At 39.8% G+C, this 26,761-nt stretch overlaps 1 protein-coding gene across 1 annotated transcript in view; it reads left to right on the plus strand.

Annotated features, from left to right (window-relative positions):
• The window catches only part of CCDC6 (coiled-coil domain containing 6), a 109,276-nt gene that overhangs the window by 62,103 nt on the left and 20,412 nt on the right, over window positions 1-26,761 (plus strand). Inside the window, exons 3-4 of the mRNA XM_058543402.1 lie at window positions 8,149-8,277; window positions 26,361-26,464. Coding sequence (XP_058399385.1) covers window positions 8,149-8,277; window positions 26,361-26,464 — 233 coding nt within the window. The remainder of the gene's footprint in view (window positions 1-8,148; window positions 8,278-26,360; window positions 26,465-26,761) is intronic.

Below are 26,761 nucleotides of genomic sequence, written 5' to 3' on the forward strand. Positions count from 1 at the left end.
TTTTCTTCGTTGTTGTAGATTCCTAGCCAGTACAGAAAGGCAAGAAAAAGAGAAAAGATATAAGGATTGGAAAGGGGAACTAAGATTGCCGCTTTTTTGTGGGCTTATAATTGGAAAAATCTTAAAGAACTTACAGGTAAATAATTAGAATTAAGAGTTTTTTCATGTAAGAAATGTATTTCTGTATACCAGCAACAACCAGTTAAGTGTGAAAATGTAAAACATAGCATCAAAAACCATGAGAATGTATTAAGTGCTACAGAAAAAGATAGAACACTGTAAAGGGTATGGGGGCTGTTGAAATATTAAATGAGTCAGTCATTGAGATAATATCAGAACACATCTTGGAGAAGAGAAAGCTAGCCATGTGGATCTCTGAGAGAAGAGCATTGAAGCCAGAGAGAACAAGGAAGTACTAAGGCCTTGAGGTGGGATTGTGCCTGCCGTGTTGGAGGAGCAGCAGAGAGGCCAGTGTGGTTGGAGTGGAGTCTTGTGGGGAGAGGAAGAAGAGATGAGATTGGGAAAGTAGTTGGTCTGGGGGTTTGATGGCCAGTATGCAGATCATGTAGAGCCTTTTGAGCCACAGTCAGGACTTGGGCTTTCTCTCTGAGATGGACACCACCAGGGTTTTGAGGAAAGTGGTGAAATGATCTGGTTTTGATTGCTATGTTGAGAAGAGATTATGGAGTAGGGGCCAAGGTGAGAGCAAGAAGATCTATTAGAAGGATGTTCTATAATCCACACCAAGAGATGGGGTGGACTGTTCTAGGATAGTGGTAGTGAAGATGGTGACCATTGGGTTCTGGATGCATTTTGAAGGAATATCCTATAGGATTTGAGGATGGATTAGAAGTGAGTGTGAGCAAAAGACAGAGTCAAGGAAGACTTAGAGGTTTTGGCTTCAATGACTAGAAAAAATGAAGTTACCATCATGTAAGATAGGAAAGACAGCAAGTGGAGTAGACTTAGAGTGAGAAGATCAGAAGTTCAGAAGTTCACTTAAAATATCTAGACGTCCAAATGGAGAAAACAAATAAGCAGTTGGACTGAGCCTCTCCCAACAGAGAAGTTTGGGCTAGAATGTAAATTTGGGAGTGTTGTCATTAGTTAATGCCTAGAGAAGAGAACCAAAGACGTATCATAAGAAATCATGTAAAGAGAATGCAAGGACAAGCCGCAGAGTGGGAGGAGATATTTGCGACATGTATAACCAACACAAAACTGCAAATCCATAAGAAAGACAGACAACCCAGAAGAAGAATGACGAGACTTTAATAGACTCTTCACACAAGCAGATAGCCAAATGGCCAGTAAACAAATGAAAAAGTATACAACCCCAGTAGTAATCAGGAAAGGAGAAATAAACCACCAGATATTACTAGAGAATTCTCACACACTGCTGTCAGAGAATGGAAGGGGTTACAACCATTTTGAAAACAATTTGACATTACGTAATGAAGTTGGATATGTTCATTGTCTATGACCCAGCAGTTCCATTCCTGGATATATTTCATAATGTGTGCACATACGTGCTAGATGTGTAGAAGAATGCTCTTTATGGTGCTGTTCATAATAGTAAAAAGCTAGAAATAACCCAGATACCCATCATCTGTAGAATGGATAAATGGTGATATACTCATCCAGTGGGATATTATAAGGCAATAAGAATACAAACCACAATTAGACTCAATAATACAGATGAATGGAATCACAAGTTCGTTGAGCAGAAGCGGCTAGACAAAAAAGAATACAAAACCAAGCAAAAGTAATGTTTAGAAATAAATACATAGTAAATTTTTATTTTTTAAGAAAAAAGTTGCAAAGAAGTGAATACCATAAGAATCAGGAGAGCAGTTACTTCAAGCAGATGGGGAACTATGATCAGGAACGGACACAAGGGGCTTTGGGGGAGCTGGCAGTTAGTATTTCTTGATTTGGGTGATGGTCACCTGAGAGCACTATATATATACACACTAATGGTATCTTTTGTATTTACCTAGTTGTTTTGCTTATCTTGAGGGTTAATCTAGGGGGGAGCCAGTTCATAGGAGGTGAGGTATTATCATTTATCCAATCAATATTTGCATAGATAAGGCTTTTCTAGGTGCTCTAGGGTGGAATTGAATAAGTTGTGGTCACTGCTCTTCATAGAGCTTGCAGTCCTGTAAGGGTGATTGAGAATGTCCCCAGGTGCTCAAGGGTGGCAGCACACATCAGGGATAAGGGCAAAAGCTTTGAATCCAGAGACCTGGGCTTTAACCCTGGATCTTTCCCTCACCAGCTGTGTGACTTTGGGCAGGTTACCTTACCTCCCTAAGCTGTGGTTTCATCCTTTGTAAAATGTGGACAATAGTATCAACCATAGAGTTATGGCGATTAAGTGCATTGATGTCCATAAAGTGCTTGGTAAGTGCCTTGATGTGTTAGCTGCTTTTAGAAGTAACTAATAGTAGAAAGGATATGGAAAACACCATGAACTAGACATTAAAGTGCACATGAAGTACAGTGTGCTCATCACAGCTTCAAGGAGGGGGTGTATACATCATGCTGAGGGTGTGTGGGAGGGCACTGCGGAAGATGTCTTTTGAGCCATCTCCCAGTTTTAGTAAGTTGGAGGGAGAGATTCAGGCACTTGAGGCAGGGGGCACAGCGTGTCCAGGGGTTTGGGGGCAGGAAGTGTGCAGCAGCTGTGTTTGAGTCGTCCAGTATAACTGGGAGGCCTCACAGTCTCTAAGACCCTGGATCAGAGTGGTCTCCGGAAGTGTTTAGCCAGCATGGTGAGTTTGATTTTTTTTAATTTATTATTTTTTTAAGAAAAGACATGAGCTTTGCCTTAAACTGCAGTTGCCACCATTCCCTGTGCTTAGAGTCATCCGTTCTTTGTTTGCTAGAAGCCTAGACCCTGAAGGCATTCATGTTTGCAAACCTGAGACTGTTACTTGGGCTGAGTGTGAAAATAGCACAAGGAAAGCATGGGAAGCTTGCATAGGGACTGGGTTGTGGATTTGCACAAATGTTGTGCAAATGAGTTTGGACTTAACCTGCAGGTAGTAGGGAGCCATTGAAGAGGTTTGAGCAGGGCATTGAAGGAATAGGGTTTGTCTGCTAGGATGACCTACAGTGGATCTGGGGAGATCCCTTGGGAGCTTTGGCAATGTCCCAGTGAAGAGGAGTAAAAGACCTGAACTAGAATGGGGCCGTGAGCACAGAAGGAGGGTGTGTTTGACAGCTGATATGGAGGCTGACTTATGCCATTTGGAAACTGATGAGATGTGAGGTGTTGACTGAGAATAATGGTACCAGTAACAGAAGAGGGGAAGGAGGTGGGAATAAGTGTGGGCCCAAGAGGCATTTAGTGGTGTTCTGAGTTGGAGGTGGGAGGCTGACTTTGTGCTCAGGCTGCTCAGCAGAGCAGTCTTGAGAAACTCAATGTTCTGAGAGAGAGTTTTAAACTTTTTTTCAAAGCTCATGTTAATAACATGATAATTGCTTTTGACAGTCCAATGACTTAAGGAAGTTATTGTCCTGTCGTGGCCCCTACTTGGTCCAATGCAGATAGCTCTAGTCCTTGGTAATTGTCAATAAACTAAGGATGTTGGTTGTGGGACTGTGAGTACAGAGAAATATTAGTGTTAACTAGTGAAAACAGGTGGGGCCACCTTGGGTTTATTCTCAAGTTGCATTGAGAAAGCTGGGTCCTGGGACTAGTGGCCAGAAGGCTTGCCTCCCTTGGCATGGCCTGGATTGACAACAAGCCAAGACTTGTAAACACACTTCACTCAGCCTGGGATTTGGCACACCTGCTGCATGCTAGGTGGGCAGACTGGCTCAACAGCCAAGCCACACGTGCACCTATTGTGGTTCTCTCAGGTGAATGATTTCTAGTGCCTCTACCTGCTAGAGAGAGTTTTGCCCAGAATAAAAAGTCATTCAGTGAAGAATTCTTGATTCTCTTATATAAGAGGCCCGGTTCACTGAAGTGGCTCCAGAAAGCCTTTGTAAATTGTAAGAAAGACAGTAATTATTGGTAATTGAATGATGCTTAAGGCTAGCCTGTTTTAGATCAGATTAATGCTACACTTGTATTTTTTAGTGGGTTGGAATTTTGCTTTGGGACTCCATATATAATGAGTGGATACAATAAGAAAACACTCAACTTTTAGTACTTAGAATTTTACAAGTTTATAGTTATATCGTTGCTTATGGCTTTTTCAGTTATGTTAATATATTTTTCATGCTAAATCCTAAGGGAACAAACATTTATATAACCCTAATTCCATTGAAAATGTGCTGCTGGTGGATCATCTGTTATATAATGTGATTTCAGTTCTACAGTGTTTTTTTTTGTTAATGTTAACAGTATATTACACAAATAACAGTTATAAGACTATTCCATAACCTTTGAGATTGACTTTATAAAAAGTGTATTTACAGAAAATTCTGATTTTGAAAAAAACTTTTAATCAACTTAAGTATTTTGCTTTAAATATATTTAAGATGCACAGGAGTTTTTCAAACACATTAATAGAATTTGCTTGACTATTTACTACTTCGTTTGAATTTTTTTGGTTCTAGTTCAGGATCTCTGACCTTATTGGAAGATTTAAAATTCTCATAAAGCATTAAGACCTGTGATTATTAAAATCATGCCTTGCATGTTATACCCATGTTGAAGCTGCTCCTCAGAGATGAAATTGGAGTTTATTTCTGGTAGCTAATCTTGGGTCAGCCTGCCCTAGGCTTCGTTTTAGGGTTTTTGTTTGTGGTGTCATGAGTTACAGCTTTAAAATAGGCAGGTGGGTTCAGGGTGTTGGTTCAAGCCTTTTGGGGCCAAATGGCTTGAATTCATAGGGTATCTGTTTAAAATAGAAACAATTTCTGAATTTTTCTCAGGCAAGCTGTTATGAGGCAAACTCGATGGTTATTCATTTCTCAAGATCCTTTCCCTTGCTCTGCCTCCTTCTCCTTTCTCATCTTAACTCTCATCTCATGATTTTTAGGGGAGAGTGTTTCTGGATTTCTCTCTGGGTTTCTCTTTTTATTGCTGGTTTCTTTGTTCCAAGGAAGAACCATATTTTCTGTTTCTAGTGTTCTGTTCAGAAACTCCGTGCCCTGCTCCTAAATTGTATGTCACCTGAGAGATGCCTGAACAAAGCAGGCTGCAGAGCTGTGTGTTTCAGCTCTGTCTTTTGGGGATGATGAAAACTGTGCCTCTTTGGCCAACAGAGTTACATCTGACTTGATATTTTCCAAATCGTGGGTTAGTGTAACCCAGGGATCTTCCTTGAGTTCTGGTAGGGAGAGCGTTACCATCAAATTTTCCTTAGGGCATAGCTCTTGAAAGGAAACCCCTCTTAAAATTGAGAGTTTTTATAGATTTTATTACTAGTTTAATCTGTATTCTTAAAGGAAATACCTCATCAGATATTGACAATGTTAGCCCATCTGTCTAAATATGACTGTTTTCCTGTAAGCCAATGAGAACCTTACCTTTTCTCAGATTAGCATTCTGTGACAAATGCTGCCTGAAGGGCAAGAGATTTTTCGACGTTAGATTGCATCCTTTGTTGTTTTAATTTACATCAAGGCAGAAGCAGAATGCTAAAAAAAAAAAAAAAGAGGGGGAGGGTCTTTCAAATAAAAATGGCAGTAATTGAAAACATATTGGCGGAAAACACAGCTACTATAAAAAAAAACTTCATGCAAATGGCTTGAAGGTTTTAAGACTAAAGTTCGTTTTTCTAAAACCAGTAGCTATCATTTAAGCTTAGTGTTCATAAACTATTTTAGGGCGAGGGTAATAACTATAGATTTCACCCACCATTAACATAGTACCTGCGAATGGAAGATATACAGCAAACATTTATGGAATAAAAGTGTTAGGTAAATATGTACATGTTTTGCTATATTTTCCTCATAGGTGATATTTGCCCCATGGGGGTCTTTTGTGTCTGAAATGCCAGGAACTCGTCTTCTCTGTCCATTTCTCTTAGTGCTTTTAATTACTGCTTGGTCTTGCAGAACCTGAGTTTTAAAGAGCTAGCTAAAAATAGATTTGTCAATGTAAGCGCCTCCTCACATCTGCTTTTTTTCTGGGTCCCTGCAAGGTTGATCAACTTTTTTTTTTTGGAGCTGCACATCAAAAACAGTTGGAGAAAAAACAGCATCTGTTTAGTCAACGTTTCCAAGTGTTAGAAGACTATGTCAGATTTTAAACTTTTTTTTTTTTTTTTTTTTTTAACCAAGTATGTGCTTTCAGAGCAGTGGCAATTGTGTCAAATGTGGAGTAGCCATTTTGAGGTTGATCAGGCCCAGCTGAGCTTTCTCCGTTGTCCGTCACACCCTGTGCCGGGTTTACAGAGACGTAGCATCCCCTGGGTGAGCATGCGTGGTTTAGTGTTGTCTGCGTTTAATCGTTTCACTTTCCAAACATCAAGGCTGCATTAGCTGGTGAGTGGAGGAGTCTGAAGTTGACCCCTCCAGGGTTTGATCAGGATCCAGTGGGAGAACACTGGTTTGCGGTTTAGGGTGTGGGTCCCAAGTTCTGCCACTTTCCAGCTGAATTACCTTGGTAATTCAGTAACCTGTTTTGTCACATATAAAATAGGAGTTATCATGCCTGCCTAACACATGTGAAGAACCTGGTGTACAGTGTCTGCCCAAAGAAAGGGTTTTGAAGGTAAAATTAGGGGGCGGTGTCATCTTAGACCCTAAAATAAAACCATGTGCTTCATTGTTTTTAATAGCTTTTACTTAATTTCTCCTTGGTTCTGAAAGCATCAGGCCCTGTGGCTGTCATTCCCTCCAACCCCTACTATGGATCAACAAAACTCCCCAGCTGAGAATGTTAGAAATAATGCATAGTTATTAATGGGATCCCTGGTTGTCATGTATCCACTGGATTTCTTTTATTCCCTGTTGGTTTTAAAAGTTGGAGTAAATTTTTAAAATTTTCTCTTGCAATGGCAACACAACTTTATCTTTTTTTTTTGTGAGGAAGATCTGCTCTGAGCTAACATCTGCCAATCCTCCTCTTTTTTGCTGAGGAAGACTGGCCCCAGGCTAACATCCGTGCCCATCTTCCTCTACTTTATATGGGACACCGCCACAGCATGGCTTGACAAGTGGTGTGTTGGCGCGTGCCCGGGATCTGAACCGGCGAACCCTGGGCCGCCGCAGTGGAGCGTCTGCACTTAACCACTTGTGCCACCGGGCCGGCCCCACAACTTTATCTTTTAACTGCATAAATCATAGGCTTTCCCTTTGTTTTTAGGAAAGAGACGGGAGATGTGATGTACAATCTCATTTTAGAAAGATAATTGTACTGATTTTTGCCAAAGCATGCTTACTAAGTACGTTGGGAAATAGCATTTGGAATAATTTACTAAGTATGTTTTGTGTTTGTAACATCTCATCCCTCTCTACATACATTATATAAATCTGAGTAATTCATTTAATAAAAACTGTCAGTGTGAGATTTCTATTTTTTAATTTATTAATTTTTATGCCCATGGTATAAAACTTAAAAAGTGCTGAAGGGTATATTTATGGTGAAAAGTAAGTTTCCTTCCTTTCCTCATTCCTTAGGCTCCCCATTCCTCCCTACAGAAGCAACCACATATATATTTTTAAAAATTGAAATCTGTGTTTAATCATAGTTTGATGCTCATATGTATTTGGCCTATGATTTCTCGGCCTTTTGGCTAAGATCAAGTGCCTATGTATTTGCACTATAATTTTTTTTTTTTAATTTTATTTATTTATTTATTTCCCCAAAGCCCCAGTAGATAGTTGTACGTCATAGCTGCACGTCCTTCTAGTTGCTGTATGTGGGACGCGGCCTCAGCATGACCGGAGAAGCGGTGCGTCGGTGCGCGCCCGGGATCCGAACCCGGGCCGCCAGCAGCGGAGCGCGTGCACTTAACCGCTAAGCCACGGAGCCGGCCCTGCACTATAATTTTTGGTTATAAGTTAGAGGAACCAGTTAGGAACAGGTTACCAGGTATACATTTGGATATAGGAGCAGAAATGAGTAATGTAACTTTTGTGATGGTGTCTCTTACTCAGTGTAACCAGCTGTTGGAGCCATTGTTTCTGTGGCTTTTGAGCGTCTCAATTTCCACATCTGTGTTTTTTTTTATTTTCTAGCTGCAGCATGAGAAAGCCGAACTAGAACAGCATCTCGAACAGGAACAGGAATTCCAGGTCAACAAACTGATGAAGAAAATTAAAAAACTGGAGAACGATACCATTTCTAAGCAGCTTACATTAGAGCAAGTAAGAATCTCTAGCTCTCTCTGTACCTTTTTTTCTGATCAACTATTGTTTCAAGCTTTAAGATGCCTGGAGGAATATAAGTGAAAAATATTTTTCAGCTTTTTCTTCCCACAGTGGAGACTTCATTTCTGAAGTAAGCATTGACAGGTCTGCATAGCACCTGCTCACTCTCTCACACACTTTCTCTTTTTTTAACCACAATTAATAAAGTTTCAGGAGATATGTTGTGATGTACTGATTTATAGGCAGGAAATGTTAGGTTCCTTTTGCAAAGGGAGAAGAATGTGTTTTTAACCACAGGATAGTTTCTGTGAAAGTTCCTGAGTTGGTGTTGCTGTGGAACTCAACTTTTCTTTAAGGGTTTTTCAGAACAAACAATTAGCATTTTCTTCTTTGAATTATTGGCAGCCTTATATGTACCTTATCTTCTCCCAACTAAGTTTTTTGAAGCAGATATGGAGTCTTGACTTGGTTGTGCATTCTGTTTCAGCCCTAACTGGTTCGTATGACCTTGAATTAACTTCATTAACTTCTCTGGGCGTGAGTTTTGCATTTATGAAAAGTAGAGGACAAACTAAAATCAGGAATGGCACACATAACGAGGTACAAAAGGTGGAAAGTAATAGAGCACAATCTCCCTGTCCGTTGCCCTTGGCAGGCGTTGGTATTTGATCCAAGTCCTTGCTTTGGGAGTCCAGACTGATCCTTGTACTCTTTCGACACACAGGACTGTGAACAGCTATTATCAGTCCGTCCAGGTTGGTGTGCCAAGACAAAAGTACCTGTTGTCCCTCGCCTAGATACTTGCTAATGCTTTTTTCTCACTCTAGTGTTCTGTAATTTTATTTTCCCTAAGATAAGTTATAAGAGGCTGAGCCCATCATAGTGCACTGTTATCTAGTTTCCATGTAAAATTCAATACATTGATTAAGATCTTCCAGCTGTTTGTGGCCTGGATCCTGATTGCCATTTTGATGATTTGGCTAAGTCTTTCGTGCAAAGTTACCTGATTTATCCCAACTTTAGGATCTTTCTGTGTATCCTAGTCCATACTGACTAGTTCATGACACCCCCTCACGACTGCTCTAGTTTTATCATTGTACATGAGAAGGAAACGGTGATGGGAATGTGAGGTTTGAGAGGAAGTCAGGGTTTGTTTTAAACTAATCTAACTGACTTGTTTTTCATGTTGTTCTTGTATCTACCCATATCAAAGGGAAGAATGTCACTGGGTTTTCCAAGACTATGAATAATAGCTCTACAAAATTTTCTCCATTCCTTCCAGGTAAAAGAAAAAGAAAGTTTCCATTTCTAAGGGTCGGCCTTTTTATACGTATCCAGAATAATCTGTTCTTACCATTCATCTTCAGAATTCAGATGCACCATTTAAATTTAGAAGACTTCTCCACCCCCCACAGTTTAAAAACATTTTGTTCCGAAGTTCACCTGTTTAATTCCCAGGATAGGCAATAGCCAGTTCCGTCCAGGTTGAAGCTTTGAAGATTCTTGCTTAAGTCCCTGACACACCAAGTATTTGCTGTTGGTACTTGCTAATCAAGAATTAACCAAGTGACCAAGTGAAATTCTCACAGTGGTTGGTGTTGTGAGAACTTCACTCGGTTGCGGGCTTCACGGTGATGGCAGTCAGGAATTTAAACAAGTTCTGTCTTGTATTTGTTCATAGGCTCCTAAGGAGACTTTCTAACTGGGGCTGTGACCTCCAGGGTTTAGCTGTGGCCACAAGGTGGAGTGGTGGCCTAGCATCAGAAAGAGAAGGGGAGCCTGAACGTACAGTCCCTGAGAGAGAGGATGGATTGCTGCACCGTCTGAACTTAAGACTCTGGAGACTTTAGTAACGGAACCCTTTAAAGTGAGGTCCAAGACGTACATTCTCTCCAACTTAATGACTTATTGCACTTCTAGGCTTATTTCAGACCTCAGGAACAAGGAACTGGATTTCCACAGTGGAATATGTGCATTGCAAATGCACTGTACTAGAAAGAAACCTCAGATCCGATATCAAATCCCTATTTTAATTAACATGGAGAAATTTAACATCATCGTAAAACTTGCCCCCCTTTGTTTTGGGTATGTCCAGGATGATTAAATCCTGGGGATTTTACTCTGTATTTTGTTTAGCTACAAATGATTTTAGTCAGTGTTTAGGGGGAATGTTTGTTTTTTTCCTCCAGTAGAAATAAATCTCTTCTGTGTTGCCATGGATGTGATGTGATCCTCTCTTGTGGTTATCTCTTGGGACTATCATCTGTATTATATACTATGTGTTGTAGTCTATATAATAGAACATATCATATACTGTAGCTTATCAGAAGAGCAAAGGCAGGTACTACACTCTGCATTATAATGATATAGATGGAGTACTTGCCTATACTCTTCTGTCTGACAATAAACGTATTTTTTAAACTATAAGCTATTTGAAGGCAGTTATCCTGTGTGTCTCGTGCCCTACCCCTGCTTTGTTCAAAGAGTTTGTGTGGTTTTGAACCACTGACTGGAGAGCAATCTTCTGTGTTTTGGAAGGCAGTACAGTGAAGTGTTCAGGCCTGGGCACAGGATTTGAAAGGAACCAGATGTGAACCTGTTTCCTCTGCTTAATATTTTAGTTCACTTTTTCTTTTTGGTAGCAACTTTATTGAAATATAATTCACATAATTCACATATAAAAATCGCCCATTTAAAATATACAATTCAGTGGTTTTTAGTATGTTTCAGAGTTGTATAACCATGACCACAATCACTTTTAGAACATTTTCATCACCTCAAAAAGAAACTCTGTACCCTTCAGTTATCACTCAATCCCCTGATCCCCTTAACCACTACTCTACTTTCTATCTCTGTATATTTGCCCACTCTGGACACTTCATATAGATGGAATCATATAGTATGTGGTCTTTTGTGACTGGCTTCTTTCACTTAGCATAATATTTTTATCCATGTTGTAGCATGTATCAGTACCTCATTCTTTTTCTTGGCCAAATAATAATCCATTGTATGGATATACCATTTTGTTTATCCATTCATCATTTGGTGGACGTTTAGGTTGTTTCAGCCTTTTGGTTGTTATGAATAATGCTGTTATGAACATTTATGTACAATTTTGTACGTGGACATGTGTTTTAATTTTTCTTGGATATATACCTAGGAGTGGAATTGCTTGGTCTCATGCTAACTCTGTGTTTACCTTTTGGAGGAACTGCCACACTGATTTCCGGAGTGGCTGCACTGTATTGATTATAGCCATCCTGGTGGATGTTGAAGTGGTATCCTGTTGTGGTTTATATTTCCCTGATGGCTAGTGATGTCGAGCATCTTTTCAGGTGCTTATTGTCTGCTTACATATCTTCTTTGGAGAATGTCTGTTCAAGGTCTTTTTCTTATTGAATTGTAAGAGTTCCTTATGTCGTCTAGATACAAGTCCTTTATCAGATATATCATTTGCAAATATTTTCTCCTGTTCTGTGGGTGTTCTTTTCACTTTCTCGATAATGTCCTTTGAAGCATAGACATTTTTAATTCTGGTGAAGTCCAATTTATTTTTTCTTTTGTTGCTTATACTTTGGTGTCATATCTTAGAATTCATTGCCAAATCCAAGGTCAGGAAAATTTACCCCTGTTTTCATCTAAGAGTTTTTATACTTTTGGCTCTTAACATTTAGGTCTTTGATCCACTTTGAGTTAATTTTGTATATATAGTGTGAGATAGGGGTCTAAATTCATTCTTTCACATGTGGCTGTCCAGTTATCTCAGCCAGTTCACTTTTGAGCCTCAGTTGCCTTATCGGTAAAATGGCAATAATAGCAAACTTATGTTAGGTACAATGAATGAGAGGAAGTATAAGGTGATCCGCATAATACCTGCTACATAATCACTCAACATGAGGTAACTGCTGCTATTAATTTAAAAATAATTCATATTTTGAACCTAATAGATTGAACCTGTAGAAGGGATATTGGAAGGCCTTCTGTCAGGGGTTTGTGTTAGCCATAACATATTTGTTTTGAAGATATAGCTTGGGTTGTAATGGTTTTTAAGAAGACACCTGCCTATTCTCAGTAAACCCGTGTCTGAGACCAAGTCTTGGGCTCTTTTCAAAGTGAGCCCCAGTTAACTCACATGCCAGAGGCCCTCACTGTACGTTTTCCTCACCAGCAGTCGGGCCTTCAGCGTGGACACTTCAGTTAATCAGATAATGTTCGTTCTTCTCTTAGACCCAGAATGTGGGATCCTTTCATTCTTCAAGTGGGAAATGTTAACAGCTTGATCATCAAGGTCTCTGGGCTATAAATGGTTCTATTGGTGTCTTACAGTGTGTGAATTCATAGAATTTTAGAGCTAGAAGGGCGTGTTGTGGGGAAGACTGCCTTTGTCCTCAGACCCTAGTGGGAACATGAGACAGAGGGGGAAACCATCAGGAAATCCAGGGGCAGGGGCATCGCCTCTGCTCCTAGGATTTGGGACAACAGCCTCCTCCTCTCATTTCCTCTCCCTCCAGAACTTGCTGCCAAGGGTGGGGGCTTAGTGAGACTTGCTGCTAGACAATAGACCAATTTGGCCTGTAGGTGGCCCAACCTCACACTGCTTTTTCAGAAATGGAAACCCAGAGAGAGAGAGATCAAGAGGCTTTTCTCAAGTCACACAGCTAATGAGTTCTTAATCATTTATTTTAGTTACCCTTTTGGCATTTATTTAGCATTCTGAATGCTTAACTCCAAAAGACACTTTATAAGCAGATGTAAAAAAGCATGTTCAGGATAATGTAAAATTGTGAGGTCTTTGCAGCACTAGTAATTAGTATTAGTCTAATAAACTGGATTAGTCTAGTCAACAGGACTTGAGTGCTATTAGGGCCTCTTTTTAACAAACACTGTGGGTGCTGCCTATAAACCCTTATTTGAAGATTTTTGTTCAAACTTGTGGTCACTGTTAGTCTCTTATTTGGTATTCACATTTTCTTAGGTGATGGTAAGAACATTTAAAACTTGGAATGTTCTCTTAGTGTCAAGCTCTCTTGATCTGAGTGTTTTCTACCAACTAGGAAAGATTTTCCCTACTTCTCTGGAGGAGTAAAACTAGCATTAAAAGGCACACATTAGCTTCTTTATTAAGTGAAGTTCAGCTCAGCGGATATGAGGACCTTCTGTGTAATTGGCTCAGAAGATTATCTTATGGGAAGGAAGAAAACAGCAGCCATAAACAGGTGGATTAGATACTTAACCATAATTAGGTAGTACAATAGGCAAATACTGGAATAAATTAGTGGAGAATTAGTCATGTAATTCAGCTCACACTTACATGATGAACAGGATTGCCTGCCACGGACCAGACACCTTACTCTTTTCTCCTGTAGTTGGATCAATGTAGTTTTCTAAGTTATTCCTGAAATTTGGGGTATATTTTCTTGCCTGAGATGTCCTTTTCTCCCAAAGCACAGACACCCATATCTAAAGGTTGGATATAGGATTGGAATGGTAATTTCATTCATTAGCATCCATTTATAATGACAATATCTTAACTGTGTAGCTTAATTATCCTCTGGGTTCAAATCTCCCTTCCATCTGAGTCAGCTGTGTGACTTCAGGCACGCAATTTGACCTCTTCTGTGAAACAGACATAATATCTAACTTGTAGGTTTGTTGGGAAGATTAATCTTTCAGTCTGCCTCTCTTCACACTCCATCCATACTGAAGAATTCTTTCATCCCTCTGATAAAGAATTGTTCCAGTGTGGACTGCACAGCAAGAAGTAACCCAGTACACTGATGTTTTTCTAACTGTATTTATGACTGGGATATGTTTCATAAAACAATGCTTACATGCTTTGCACTAATTTTCTATTCAATCCTATTTCGTTTTTAGCAAAATGTAGGTTACAACTGACTAAACTAATTTCACAATCCAGTAATGAGTTGTGACCTGCAGTTTGAAAAACATGCTCTGATGTGCCCGATGCTTTCCTGCCCCCAGATCTCTATGAATCTGTTTCCTCTGCCTGGACCACTTTCTCCCTCCCCTGTCCCATCCCTGTTCAAGTGTTACTGACTTCTCTCCTCCACTCGGTTAGCGGTCTGCGGTATAAAGTATTTCCATAATGCTCAGTCCTTCTTTTGTAACACTTGGTACACAAACAGCAATTAAACAAATTGTTTCTTCCCTGTAAGTTCCCTATAAGGTAAAGGGGGGCAGGGGCAATGTTGACCTTACCTCTGTATCCCCGGTGACTGACATCTAGTAAGCTCTCCAAAAATTGTAGCTGCTGCCATTATAGTCAAAGTTTCCATCTAATTTCTATGGTACTTTACCTTACCTATTTTCCAGCAAAATGAGCATACATATTATTTAGGCCTCAAATGTCTCACCACCTTCCTTGACCTTGTTATCTGTCTCTTCGGTTTATGAATTTGTATGTGCTCTATGTCATTTGTGACCCTGCCCCTTTGACTTTCTTTTTTGCCCATGCTGCAGTCGATGTACTTGTATGGCACAACATCCTACAGTAATTAAACACAGCTTTATTACATGCTTGCCACCTGCCGCAGTCTCTCCTAAGAAAGATGGTGTTAGGTTTCTGGCCTCATGAAGCCTGGTCCAGGGAGGCAGTGGACCTGTGGACAGTGATGAGGGGTGCTCTGTGCAGTGCTGGGATGCAGGGAAGCAGCGTGACTACTGCAGCTGGCACCCCTTACCCTGTAACCAACTGAGAAGGACTTGAAGCTCCTTGGCACTTGGTTCAGTTGTTTGTTAATTGACACATGTGGGCTGGACGGATCTAAGTCCAGCCTTGTTGCAGGGCAGCAGGGATGTGAGAGGAGACAGAAATGGGAGAGAAGATACGTGGTAGAAAGTGATGCAGAGTATTGCCTGGAGGAGAGATGCTGAGAACAGAGAAAAGAACTCGTGAAGAAGACGTGAAGTCAAATCCTTCCTCTTTGTTACCAGGCAAGGAAAGAGAAGGGGTTGTGGCAGTCTGCATGTGGTGTCTTTGAGGGCGTAAGCTTGTCTTTTACAGTAAGTGTCTTGCAGAAGGTAGCCACGTAGCTGTACCAGGGCTCATGCAGGCCTTGGTGCTGACAGGTGCCCAGTGGTTGCTTTCAGCCACTAGACAACATCAGGTGACTACAGAGGCTTGATAAGACGCCAGCTTCCAGGGGCACTGCAGGGTGACACCCACTTATCCCAGTGTTGCTCACCATCTATAACTGTAGCAAATCACAGAGTTTGGGGTTTAGAATGAATTTCCATCCTCAGGACAAGGTGGACAAGGTTTAATTTTTGTTCTTTTTTTTTTTTTAAGTGAAACAAGGAAATATTTAGTATATTTTAAGTTCTAGCAAGAAGAAAGGAAAGTTTTAGGTTTCCAGCTCTTAGAACAGTGGTTCTTAGTTAGGGATTCAAGATGGCCTTTCTGCCTTACTTGTCTAGAAAGTAATTCATTCGAGATATAATCAGTCCACATAAATTCTGATGCTACTTATTTTAGTAGCTACAAGGAGTAACTCTAGTGAGTTACGCAGATAATCTGTGTGTCCTTGTGGCTTAGACAGCAGTGAATTGAGTAGCTAGTGGCTCATGTTCAGGTTTGCGTCCTTGGTTGGTGTTTTTATTGCTGTGGAACAAGGTATTTCTTAAATCCTGGGGTAGTGTGGCCATACTGGGTTTTGTTAGCATTCCATTCATGCTAACAGCTGCTCTTGCAGATTCTGGCAGTGGGAGGAATCTGTTGTAGTAGCTCTAGGCAGCACCTGCTGTTTGCTGTGTGCCATTTTTTTTTTTCAAAGACCAACCATGTTCCTTGAGGGTTCACTTGCATTAAGGAGATGAAATTTAGTGACCTCTATGCATACTTTGAAGTTAGATTTCTAATCTAATGAGTTTGATACTCATCTCAAATTATGGCAGTCTTGGAACCTTATTCATTAAACGTTCGTATTATAAAAGTAACCCATTGCTCTTTCAAGATAAGTTGGAATGCATAGAAGTACAAAAATGGGAAAACATTACCTAGACTACAATCCCCATCCAAACAATTGCTATTCATATTTTTCTTCATCTTACTTTTCCTTTTTTTTTTTTTTGTTAACAATGGTGTATTATAATTTGCTGTCCTGCTTTAAATTTTTTTTATAAAATATCATAATGTATGTCTGCACATTTAGACAAGCTGCTTGGGGCACAGCCAGACATAATTATAGGAAACCCTGAAGTCAGCTCAGTGGGAATTTGATTGTAGCAAATCCTTGAGGATGTTTGGGTCACTTGAGAAGCTTGGGGACAAGCATCCTACCTACTGCTTATTTGGGAGAGGTCGGTAAAATCCTGAGAGCATAACTAAAAAATAAATGGGATTTTGTGCCTTGGAATTAAGCAAACTAGGGGCAATATGCAGTACTCAAAAGAAGCTTCAGCAGGCTCTCTTTTTAGTTGATGTGTTTTGTAATCCAGGAGCTTCGGGACGTCAGGAAGCGAATTGAGAGGTCCCAACTCCAGACCTGTGAGAGGAGACTCTGAGCTCTGTCAGGGACACAGATAAGTCTCTGCAGGGTGTGAAAAAGAAAAAAAAAAAAAAACCCCAGAACTCCTTCCCTAGACCCCATTTCAGTTAAGTACAAAAACTCACTGTGTTCCATCTTGTCAGACTTTATTTTGAAGGATCAGATAACACTTACATGTGGCTCAGTTTGTACAGATGATGTTACATGATGGCAGGGAAAAAATTCAAGATGTTTCCTGTGTAAATTATGATCCAACTGTGCGTTTCTGACATGCACTGGGGGTTAAAGACTTTGCCTGTTAAATTTGAAGGGCAATAAAATCCAGAGACACCATACTGAGACTTTTTAGATGCTTGTAATTTTGAAATGCATGGAGTGTATTTCTTTATGACCAGAAGAAGAATTTGGTTGATGACTTAGAAAAGGTGTTCTTGAACATACATGGCAAATGAATGAATGGCTAAGTAAATCCAGCATCTCTATGTACGGAAGTGGATTGGTGTGGTAATGACCAGAAACAAAGGATTTCTTTTTATCAAGGAGACTTCCATTTTGGTTAAAGCACATCAAGAGAAGTATCCCTAGGGGCCGGCCCGATGGCGCAAGCGGTTAAGTGCGCGCGCTCCACTGTGGTGGCCTGGGGTTGGCCAGTTCGGATCCCGGGCACGCACAGACGCACTGCTTGTCGAGACATGCTGTGGCGGTGTCCCATATAAAGTAGAGGAAGATGGGCACGGATGTTAGCTCAGGGCCAGTCTTCCTCAGGAAAAAAAAAAAAAGGGATTGTCATCAGATGTTAGCTCAGGGCTGATATTCCTCACAAAAAAACGAGAGAGAGAGAAGTATCCCTAATGTTATTTTCTTAAAGAAGCTTATTTTGTAATGGACTGTGATAGTGTATTTGCAACATATACCATGATATGACTTCTTTCCCAAGGACTTCTCCACTGCACTCTTGATGGAGCAAAAGAATGTGCAACTGGTACTTTCAAACCTGCTTTCCATCAGTGATAATTATTTGATAAAAGAGTCCCCTAGAATTAAGAACCCGCTATACAAATTTGTATAATATTGTGCTGATGTCAAAGTGATGGAAACTTAAGTGCAAAAACTATATACATCTGAGTAATTATATGTGTGTCTATTTCATAAAAGGCATTCATTTCTCAATTCATTTCTCATTGAACAAAAGCAAAATTTGTTGAGCTGGTATGCTATAAAATAGTGTCATTTTCACATATTAATATTAATAGGATATTAATATTGTCCTGAGGTTATATCCATTTCCAAGTACAAATTTAATTTTTGTAGAAACAGAATTTTTGAGATGAAAAAATTGTAAGCTATGGTAAAAAAGGTTAACTCTGGATTATCTGGAAAATTCTGTGTTCCAGATAGCTAAGCCTTTACTATCTATCCTCTAAGAGTTTATTGGCTCATTCTGTATTTTATATACGTAAATTAACACCCTAAATTAATGGATATACTATTAAATTATATGAGAAAATTGTCAGGTTTTTTTTAGTGAGGAAGATTGGCCCTGAGCTAACATCTGTTGCCAGTCTTCCTCTTTTTGCTGAGGAAAATTAGCCCTGAGCTAACATCTGTGCCCATCTGCCTCTATTTTATATGTAGGACACTGCCACAGCATGGCTTGATGAGTGGTGCACGGGATCTGAACCCATGAACCCCGGGCCGCTGAAGCAGAGCGCACCAACTTAACCACCATGCCACTAGGCCGACCCCCCAAAAGTGTCCGTTTTTAAGATTAGATGTCTTTAAATTTTTTCTATTATAAAAATAGTAAGTGTTTATTAAAAAATTGAGTGGGGGCAGGAAGAAGAAGGAAGATAAATTTTCACCAATATTACTTGCACCCAAAGGACAGCCCTTTTTATCTTATATAGTTCTTTACGATTTTTTTGGCGTCTTTTTCTTTTTTTCTCTATCGGCATGTTTCTGATTTTCATAGATAAATTTCTTTTCAGCTATAATTTGTGACCTCCTAGACTTGAGTGACCCTGCTTTCTCCCCTTTTCTCTTGCTGTTCCCTGACATACTTCCATTGGCTCTCTCTGCTCAGCATTGCACAAGCCGTGGTGATGACCTAGAACTTGTTTTTAATTCTGAAACCAGCTGCAGCTTGATTAATCACATGGGTACCTCGGGGGCTCTGTGGTCTATGAACACCTGTCTTAACTCATCTGTAACACAAATTGGCTGCTTGATTTCTTAAAAAAAATTTTTTTCCAGAAGGCAAGGGTTAGATATCTTCCAGCCTAGGGGGAGAGTTGCCAGGCTGAGCAAAATTCCACTGATTTTCTGAACAGACACCAACAGAGGCAGTGTTTAAGTTTTACTTTACTTGTCTCTGCTCCTTTAATTTGTGAAGGCTTTGCCATGGAACGAGGACCATTGTGCATTTTTCTCAGCTCTTTTCATGTCAGCTGCACATGATATATTTTAATAGCCCCCTCATGAATCCTGTTAGTCACTTCTTTCCCATGTATATGTAACACCTTGATTAGCTCAGATGTGTTGGCAAAGTAGGATGGAATGAAGTAAGATCTTTTATTGTCTCTACCCTTGCAGTAGAAACAAAACTATCTAGGCACATTTGGGTTTCTATAACAAATAGCATAGACTGGCTTATGAACAACAGAAATATATTTCTCATAGTTCTGGAGGGTAGAAGTCCAAGAAGTCCAAGATCAGGGTGCCAGCTTGATGGAGTTCTAGTGAGTGCCCTCTTCTGGGTTGTCCACTGCTGATTTCTTGTATCCTGACAGCAGAGAGCAGCAAGCTGCAAGGTCTCTCATGACTCTTAGAGAGGACACTAATCCCATCATGGGGTCCCCACCCTCATGACATCAGCTGAACCTAATTACCTCCCTAAGGCCCCACTTCCAAATACCATCACGTTGGAGATTTATGCTTCAGCCAATATGAATTTGGGGGAAGACATATTCAGTCCATTGCAAAAACTGTGTTCATTTTTCTGACTTTGATGTGGTCATTTTCTGAATATTGTACTTTTTATTTTCCCAGTTGATTCTGCTATACCTCCAGAATCACCACTTTGAACGTCTATAGGATTTTGTAACAAATTTATAGGAAATTGAGCTGAACTGTTAACAGCCTTCAGATACTATCTAACTTGGAAGGTTTTGAGGGATTATGTTAATCTCCAGTGCCCACTTGTTTTCTTAGGATTTGCCTCTTTCTCTTTAAAAAAAAAAAAAAAATCAAGCCACTAAGAGTTTGGTTAATGTAGGTCTTACAGTACTCTGCTATTTCTTATCTTAAACATCAGGTACACTCCTTATATCATCATTATTCTAAGTGCTTTTTACTATATGTTGTAACAAACTTTGTGTTCTGTTTATATGGTAGCCTTTATTTCATGGGCTTTCTCTCTCTTTATTATCTTGGATTAGTTGAAATGGGCTGCATTCCAAAATTTATTTTTTAGGTCAAATGTTTGAGGTTCAAAATATATTTTCCCATAGAAATGATGATAAGATGATGGTTAGACTAAAACTTTTCAAAGTAGATTGAAAAGATCCACTAAAACATTTCAGAATTCTCTAGTTGAGCACAATGGTTAGGCTCAAGTTCTCATCAGGCTTTTTTGCCAAGCATTCCTTTTCCCCTCCTCTACCTCCACCCCAGCGTGATAGTTTTCCTTAAATGGGAGAATGCTACAGTGAGAAAGAAATGTGGTAGTGGTGGGAGCCATCTCTCAGCTGCCCCCCGCTGTCTCTGCTGTTTTGGTGGTGGGTCAGTATCTGCCCACTGAGAAGACACAGCTAGGATGGGCTGTGAATTCAAATGAGCCAGCTGTATTTTTATACACTAAGTTTATCCATTAAAGAAGTTCTTTATTTATTTTGGGAACGTAATAAGAACTCTTGGTCTGATGTTAATTAACCTGCATTGAGAAGGAGAGCTACTGAAGAGAAGTAAAGAATTTGGTAGTCCATTGAACTGACTTAATTACAAAGCAGCCTTTCAAATGAATTCTACAAATCGGCTGTATCCGTTGGTGCTGGGTGCTCACAGAATAAGCAGTCGGGGGGCTTGGGTTAGCCTGAGAATTTGACGTTTGGCGATGGATGAGTGGGTGCCTGTTGCATACGAACACTGAATAAAAAAAGGGATCACGTGTTAGAAGGAGGTAGGGGAGAGTATTACAGATAGAGACCAGCATAATGAAAGCAATGCATTACTGGGCTGTTTCCATTCAAGCAAGAATTTCTGATTTACTACCCTGTAAACTTAACATAGACTGTCAGATTTGAGGATTGTTCGATATCAGGGCAGTGCAAGCACTGAAAGTCTACCTCTGTCTGAATTGGCAGAACTGGTATGTACGCTTTGGCTCTAAATATACAGGTTGTGGAATTAGGTGGGCAGGAGGTAGAGGGGCAACTCTGATAAAGAACTTAAGGGAGAATTAATCATAATCATAATTAATTGTAATCATAATTAATACGATTTCCTCCAACTTCTCTGCCCTTTAATGTTTGTGAGAGCTCCTAAGCAATAATGAAAAGTTGAGATTTTTAAAACTGAAAAAACAAGATGGGAAGCCCTCCTCTTTCTAAGGCTAAAGATAGTAGGACTCCTATAGCACTGCCAGCCTGTGCAATGAAACATCCAAATCTAAACTGCTGAGCTGGGCCTCCTGTGTTGTCTGCTTCATGGAAATAAATTAGTAGAGCAGATTGGCACAGGAAACCCAAGTTTCACCCCAGGAAGCCTGTGTTCGCTGAAGTGGGCAGTAAATTGATAGCTGGTAGCTCTACCAGCAGGTGCCAAAAATAAGCTGAGATACATGTACGTTTTCAACCCCCTTTTTTCCTGCTCTCTTGTCTGTATCCACATACTCTCAGACTCACTAAGCTGCCCTCTACCATGCTACTCCCAAGAATTGTTGGCAAAGGAGACAGGCTCACAAACCACAGCATCATTTACCCCAATCCTACTTTCCCCTCAAGATCCTCTGTGCTTGCTGGTTGGACAGGACTCAGCTCTTTTGGCCACCATAGTGACTGATATCTATTCTTGTCCTAGCATTATCGCTTTGCCTGAGTCACATCATCTCCCAGGCTAATGATTTCTTTAGGTCTAAAAAGAAAGGACAGATTTAGATAATTTCTCTTGCCGCTTCTAGCTCTAAAAATCTGTTGACTGAACTAGTTCAGACTGAAGACTGCTGCCATCCTGAGATTGACAGAGAATGATAGAATGGGTAGCCCGTGAAGGGACCTCAGAAGTCATCTAGGTCAACTTGGTCATTTCACAAATGAGGATGTTGAGGCTCACAGCAGGTGAGTACCTGCTCAAAGCCATATGCCCAGTAAGTCATACATGGGTAAAGACAGCTTTGTCTTGATTTTGCTTTTCAGAGTTATTGATTAGCATTATGCATAATTACTCTAAAATGAAAAGTCGTTGGGCTTAAGTTTCTCTCTAGGTATCTCTACCACAAAATGATGCCTTGCTTGATTTTTTTTTTCTTGCCTAACAAGTACCCCCTTTAATGCTTTTATTTTATTTTTTATTGTGAAATTTTTGTTGTACATTATGGTTTATCAGTCATCATATAAGTACATCCCTCCACCCCTTGTGCCCACCCCCACCCCCCCTAGCCCCTGGTAACCACCAAACAGTTCTATCTGTCTATGTGTTGGTTTATCTTCCACATATGAGTGAAATCATGCACTGTTTGTCTTTCTGGCTTATTTCACTTAACATAATACCCTCCAGGTCCATCCATGTTGTTGCAAATGGGATGATTTTGTCTTTTTTTATGGCTGAGTAGTATTCCATGGTATATACATACCACATCTTCTTTATCCAATCATCAGTGGAGGGAACTTGGGTTGCTTCCATGTCTTGGCTATAGTGAATAATGCTGTGATAGCATAGGGGTGCATAAGCTTCTTTGGATTGTTGATTTCAGGTTCGTTGAGTAGATACCCAATAGTGGGATAGCTGGATCATAAGGTATTTCTATTTTTAATTTTTTGAGGAATCTCCATACTGTTTTCCATAGAGGCTGCACCAGTTTGCATTCCCATCAGCAGTGGATTAGGGTTCCCATTTCTCCACAGCCTCTCCAGCATTTGTTGCTTTGTGTCTTGGTGATTATAGCCATTCTAACGGGTGTAGGATGATATCTTAGTGTGGTTTTGATTTGCATTTCCCTGATGATTAGTGATGTTGAGCATCTTTTCATGTGCCTATTGGCCATCTATATATCTTCTTTGGAGAAATGTCTTTTCACTTCCTCTGCCCATTTTTTGATTGGGTTGTTTGTTTTTTTTGTTATTCAGTTGTGTGAGTTCTTTATATATTATGGAGATTAATCCCTTGTCAGGTATATGGTTTGCAAATATTTTTTCCCAGCTGGTGGGTTCCCTGTTCATTTTGATCCTGGTTTCATTTGCCTTGTAGAAGCTCTTTAATCTGATGAAGTGCCACTTGTTTATTTTTTCTTTTGTTTCCCTTGTCTGAGTAGACATGGAATTCAAAAAGATCTCTTTATGGCTGATGACGAGTAGTGTACTACCTATGTTTTCCTCCAGGAGTTTTATAGTTTCGGGTCTCACCTTCAGGTCTTTGATCCATTATGAGTTAATTTTTGTGTATGGTGAAAGAAGATGGTCTACTTGCATTCTTTTGCAAGTGGCTGTACAGTTTTCCCAGCACCATTTATTGAAGAGACTTTCCTTTCTCCACTGTATGTCCTTAGCTCCTTTGTCAAAGATTAGCTCCCCATAGATATGAGGTTTTATTTCTGGACTTTCAGTTCTGTTTCATTGATCTGTGTGTCTGTTTTTGTACCAGTACCATGCTGTTTTAATTACTATTGCTTTGTAGTATGTTTTGAAGTCAGGGATTGTGATGCCTCCAACCTTGTTCTTCTTTTTCAAGATTGCTTTAGCTATACGGGGTCTTTTGTTGCCCTATATGAATGTTAGTATTCTTTGTTCTATTTCTGTGAAGAATGTCCTTGGGATTCTGATTGAGATTGCATTGAATCTGTAGATTGCTTTAGGTAGTATGGACATTTTAACTGTGTTTATTCTTCCAATCCAAGTGCGTGGAATATTTTTCCATTTCTTTATGTCATCATTGATTTCACTCAATAATGTCTTATAGTTTTCATTGTATAGGTCTTTCACTTCCTTGGTTAAATTTACTCCTAGATGTTTTATTCTTTTTGTTGCAATTGTAAATGGGATTGTCTTCTTGAGTTCTCTTTCTCTTAGTTCGTTGTTGGTATATAGAAATGCAACTGATTTCTGCAAGTCGATTTTGTACCCTGCCGCTTGGCTGTGGTTATTGATTATTTCTAATAGTTTTCCAATGGATTCTTTAGGGTTTTCTATATTCTTTAGGGTTTTCATGTCATTTGCAAACAGCGAGAGTTTCACTTCTTCGTTGCCTATTTGGATTCCTTTTATTCCTTTTTCTTGCCTAATTGCTCTGGCCAGAACCTCCAGTACTGTATTGAATAAGAGTGCCGAGAGTGGGCACCCTTGTCTTGTCCCTGTTTTCAGAGGGATAGCTTTCAGTTTTTCCCCATTGAGTGTGATGTTGGCTGTGGGTTTGTCATATGTGGCCTTTATTATTTTAAGGTACTTTCCTTCTTATACCCATTTTATTGAGAGTTATCATAAATGGATGTTGGATCTTGTCAAAAGCCTTCTCTGCATCTATTGAGATGATCATATGGTTTTTATTCCTCGTTTTGTTAATGTGGTGTATCACATTGATTGATTGGCGGATGTTGAACCATCCCTGTGTCCCTGGTATAAATCCCACTTGATCATGGTGTATGATCTTTTTAATGTATTGCTGTATTCGGTTTGCCAGTATTTTGTTGAGGATTTTTGCATTTATGTTCATCAGGGATATTGGTCTGTAGTTTTCCTTCTTAGTATTGTCTTTGCCTGGCTTTGGTATCAGGGTGATGTTGGCCTCGTAGAATGTGTTGGGAATGTAATGCTTTTACTTAAACACAGGAATAGGGTCCTGAAAGGGTAAATGCCTTGGAAGTTTGTTTCTTTAAAATAATTGCTGTGAATTGTACTTCAAAGCTTGGCCAAAAATGTGGTCAGCACAGAGAATCACCAAGTTTAGTAGGAATTCCAAGAGGTGTTCCGGATCTCTCCTCATTGTGGCAGGTAGGAGCTGTTTGACATTCTGAGGAACATTTGTGCATTAGCCTGCTCCCAACTTCACAGCACAAAATACTTCTGACTTATTCTGACTCTCTTCCCCCCTAACATGCCCTCCCCTTTCCCCCATGCAAAGAAAATATTTCAAAGCTGTATTTTCAGCTGACTGTGATTTTGGCTCATTCACTTGTTGAATAAGGTCTGCTTTGGCTGCTTTAAAAGACTACATTTCATACATGGTATTGGTCTCACTTGACTGTATACACAGGAATCTTTGATCAAAGATCAGAGATCTGCTAAGGAAAGTAAAATCTGCTGCTTTGACATCTTTGCAGCTGTGCAATCAAAAATAACCTGTTGACTCAGTGATTGAAAAGGTGAATTGATATTGGTTGCAGAGATAGCATAGGGGCAGTAACATAGCCTTTCTCTCCTTTTAAAAAAAATCCTGATAAAATTATTTCATATCTCAAGCATATGGACGAATACAAAGAGTGACGTAACACATTCCCTCTGCCCATCACTGTGAAATCTGTTTATCATTGCACTTTATATCCCTTCTCACCAGCCCTCTTTTTCTTCATATCTGTTTCACTCTGTACCAAAGTATATAATTTATCTGTTTCATTTACTGTCTTGACCCCACTAAAATGTAAGTTCCACGAGGGCAGAAATTTCTGACTCTTTGGTTCCCTGCTACAGCCCTATTATCTAGTTTCTGGCATTGTTCTCAGTATTTATTGCATATTGCTGAGTATTGATTGATTAAATGAATTTTTGCTTCTTTTTATGAAATAGAATGCAGTTTGGGGTTCCCTCCACAATGGCGTACCTTCCCCGAAATCAAATTGCCCTTCTTCCCTACTCCCCAGAGGTAACCAGTATGGTGAATTAGGTGTTTATCATTTTGGTGCATGTTTTTATATCTTAGGACATATTTATGTGCATCCATTAACCAGTATGTAGAATTGTCTTCAGGTGTTTGAGTTATTGATATAAATGGTAACATAATCTTTCTGGTTTAACGTTGAACTTCTGGGGACTGGGGGGGACAAACCCAGAGAAATTCTGGTACAACTAGTAAAAAGAACTCCCTCAAACGCTCTTTAAGGAAGACTTTCCATGTGTCTTGACTAAATGCCGAAACAATGTGATTCATGCACAGACAACAATTAAGCTTTAACATCAAAGAATGAACCTGTCTTGGTTTTTTCAATTAAAGTTTAAGAACTAGATGCACTTAATGTGTCTGTACCAGAAAACTGGCCATTTCTTTGCAGTTTTCTCCAAGTAAGGGGGTCCTAATGGTGCAGTCAAAAAACCTAATTAACAAAGTTTAAGCCGCCTACTATGCTCAGTAAAACTTGTTTCCTTTCTTTAGTTGAGACGAGAGAAGATCGACCTTGAAAATACTTTGGAACAAGAACAAGAAGCGCTAGTTAATCGTCTCTGGAAAAGGATGGATAAACTTGAAGCTGAAAAGCGGTTCGTTTAGTCTTGCTGTTTAGTATGGTGGTGTGTCTAGGGTACTCTTCTGGGGGTGGCTGAGGAGTAACAATGGGACATTTGAATTCCTTGATTGATGCAGGTCATTTTAAGTTGCCAAACAAAAAAAATGTTGAAAGCCTTCTGAACTAGTCTCGTGTTGGTCACCTCTTTCTTCTTCTCTATCTGATTGTCCTGGTTAAATATCTTTTCGTTTGGAGTTACAAGGCTCTGGTAAAATTAGTTAAGATGCTATTGTTCACCTTTAAATTGTTCTGAAGGATGGTTGCAGTTTGG

This window comes from Diceros bicornis, chromosome 6, assembly GCF_020826845.1.
Source record: "Diceros bicornis minor isolate mBicDic1 chromosome 6, mDicBic1.mat.cur, whole genome shotgun sequence".
Taxonomy (NCBI): Eukaryota; Metazoa; Chordata; class Mammalia; order Perissodactyla; family Rhinocerotidae; genus Diceros; species Diceros bicornis.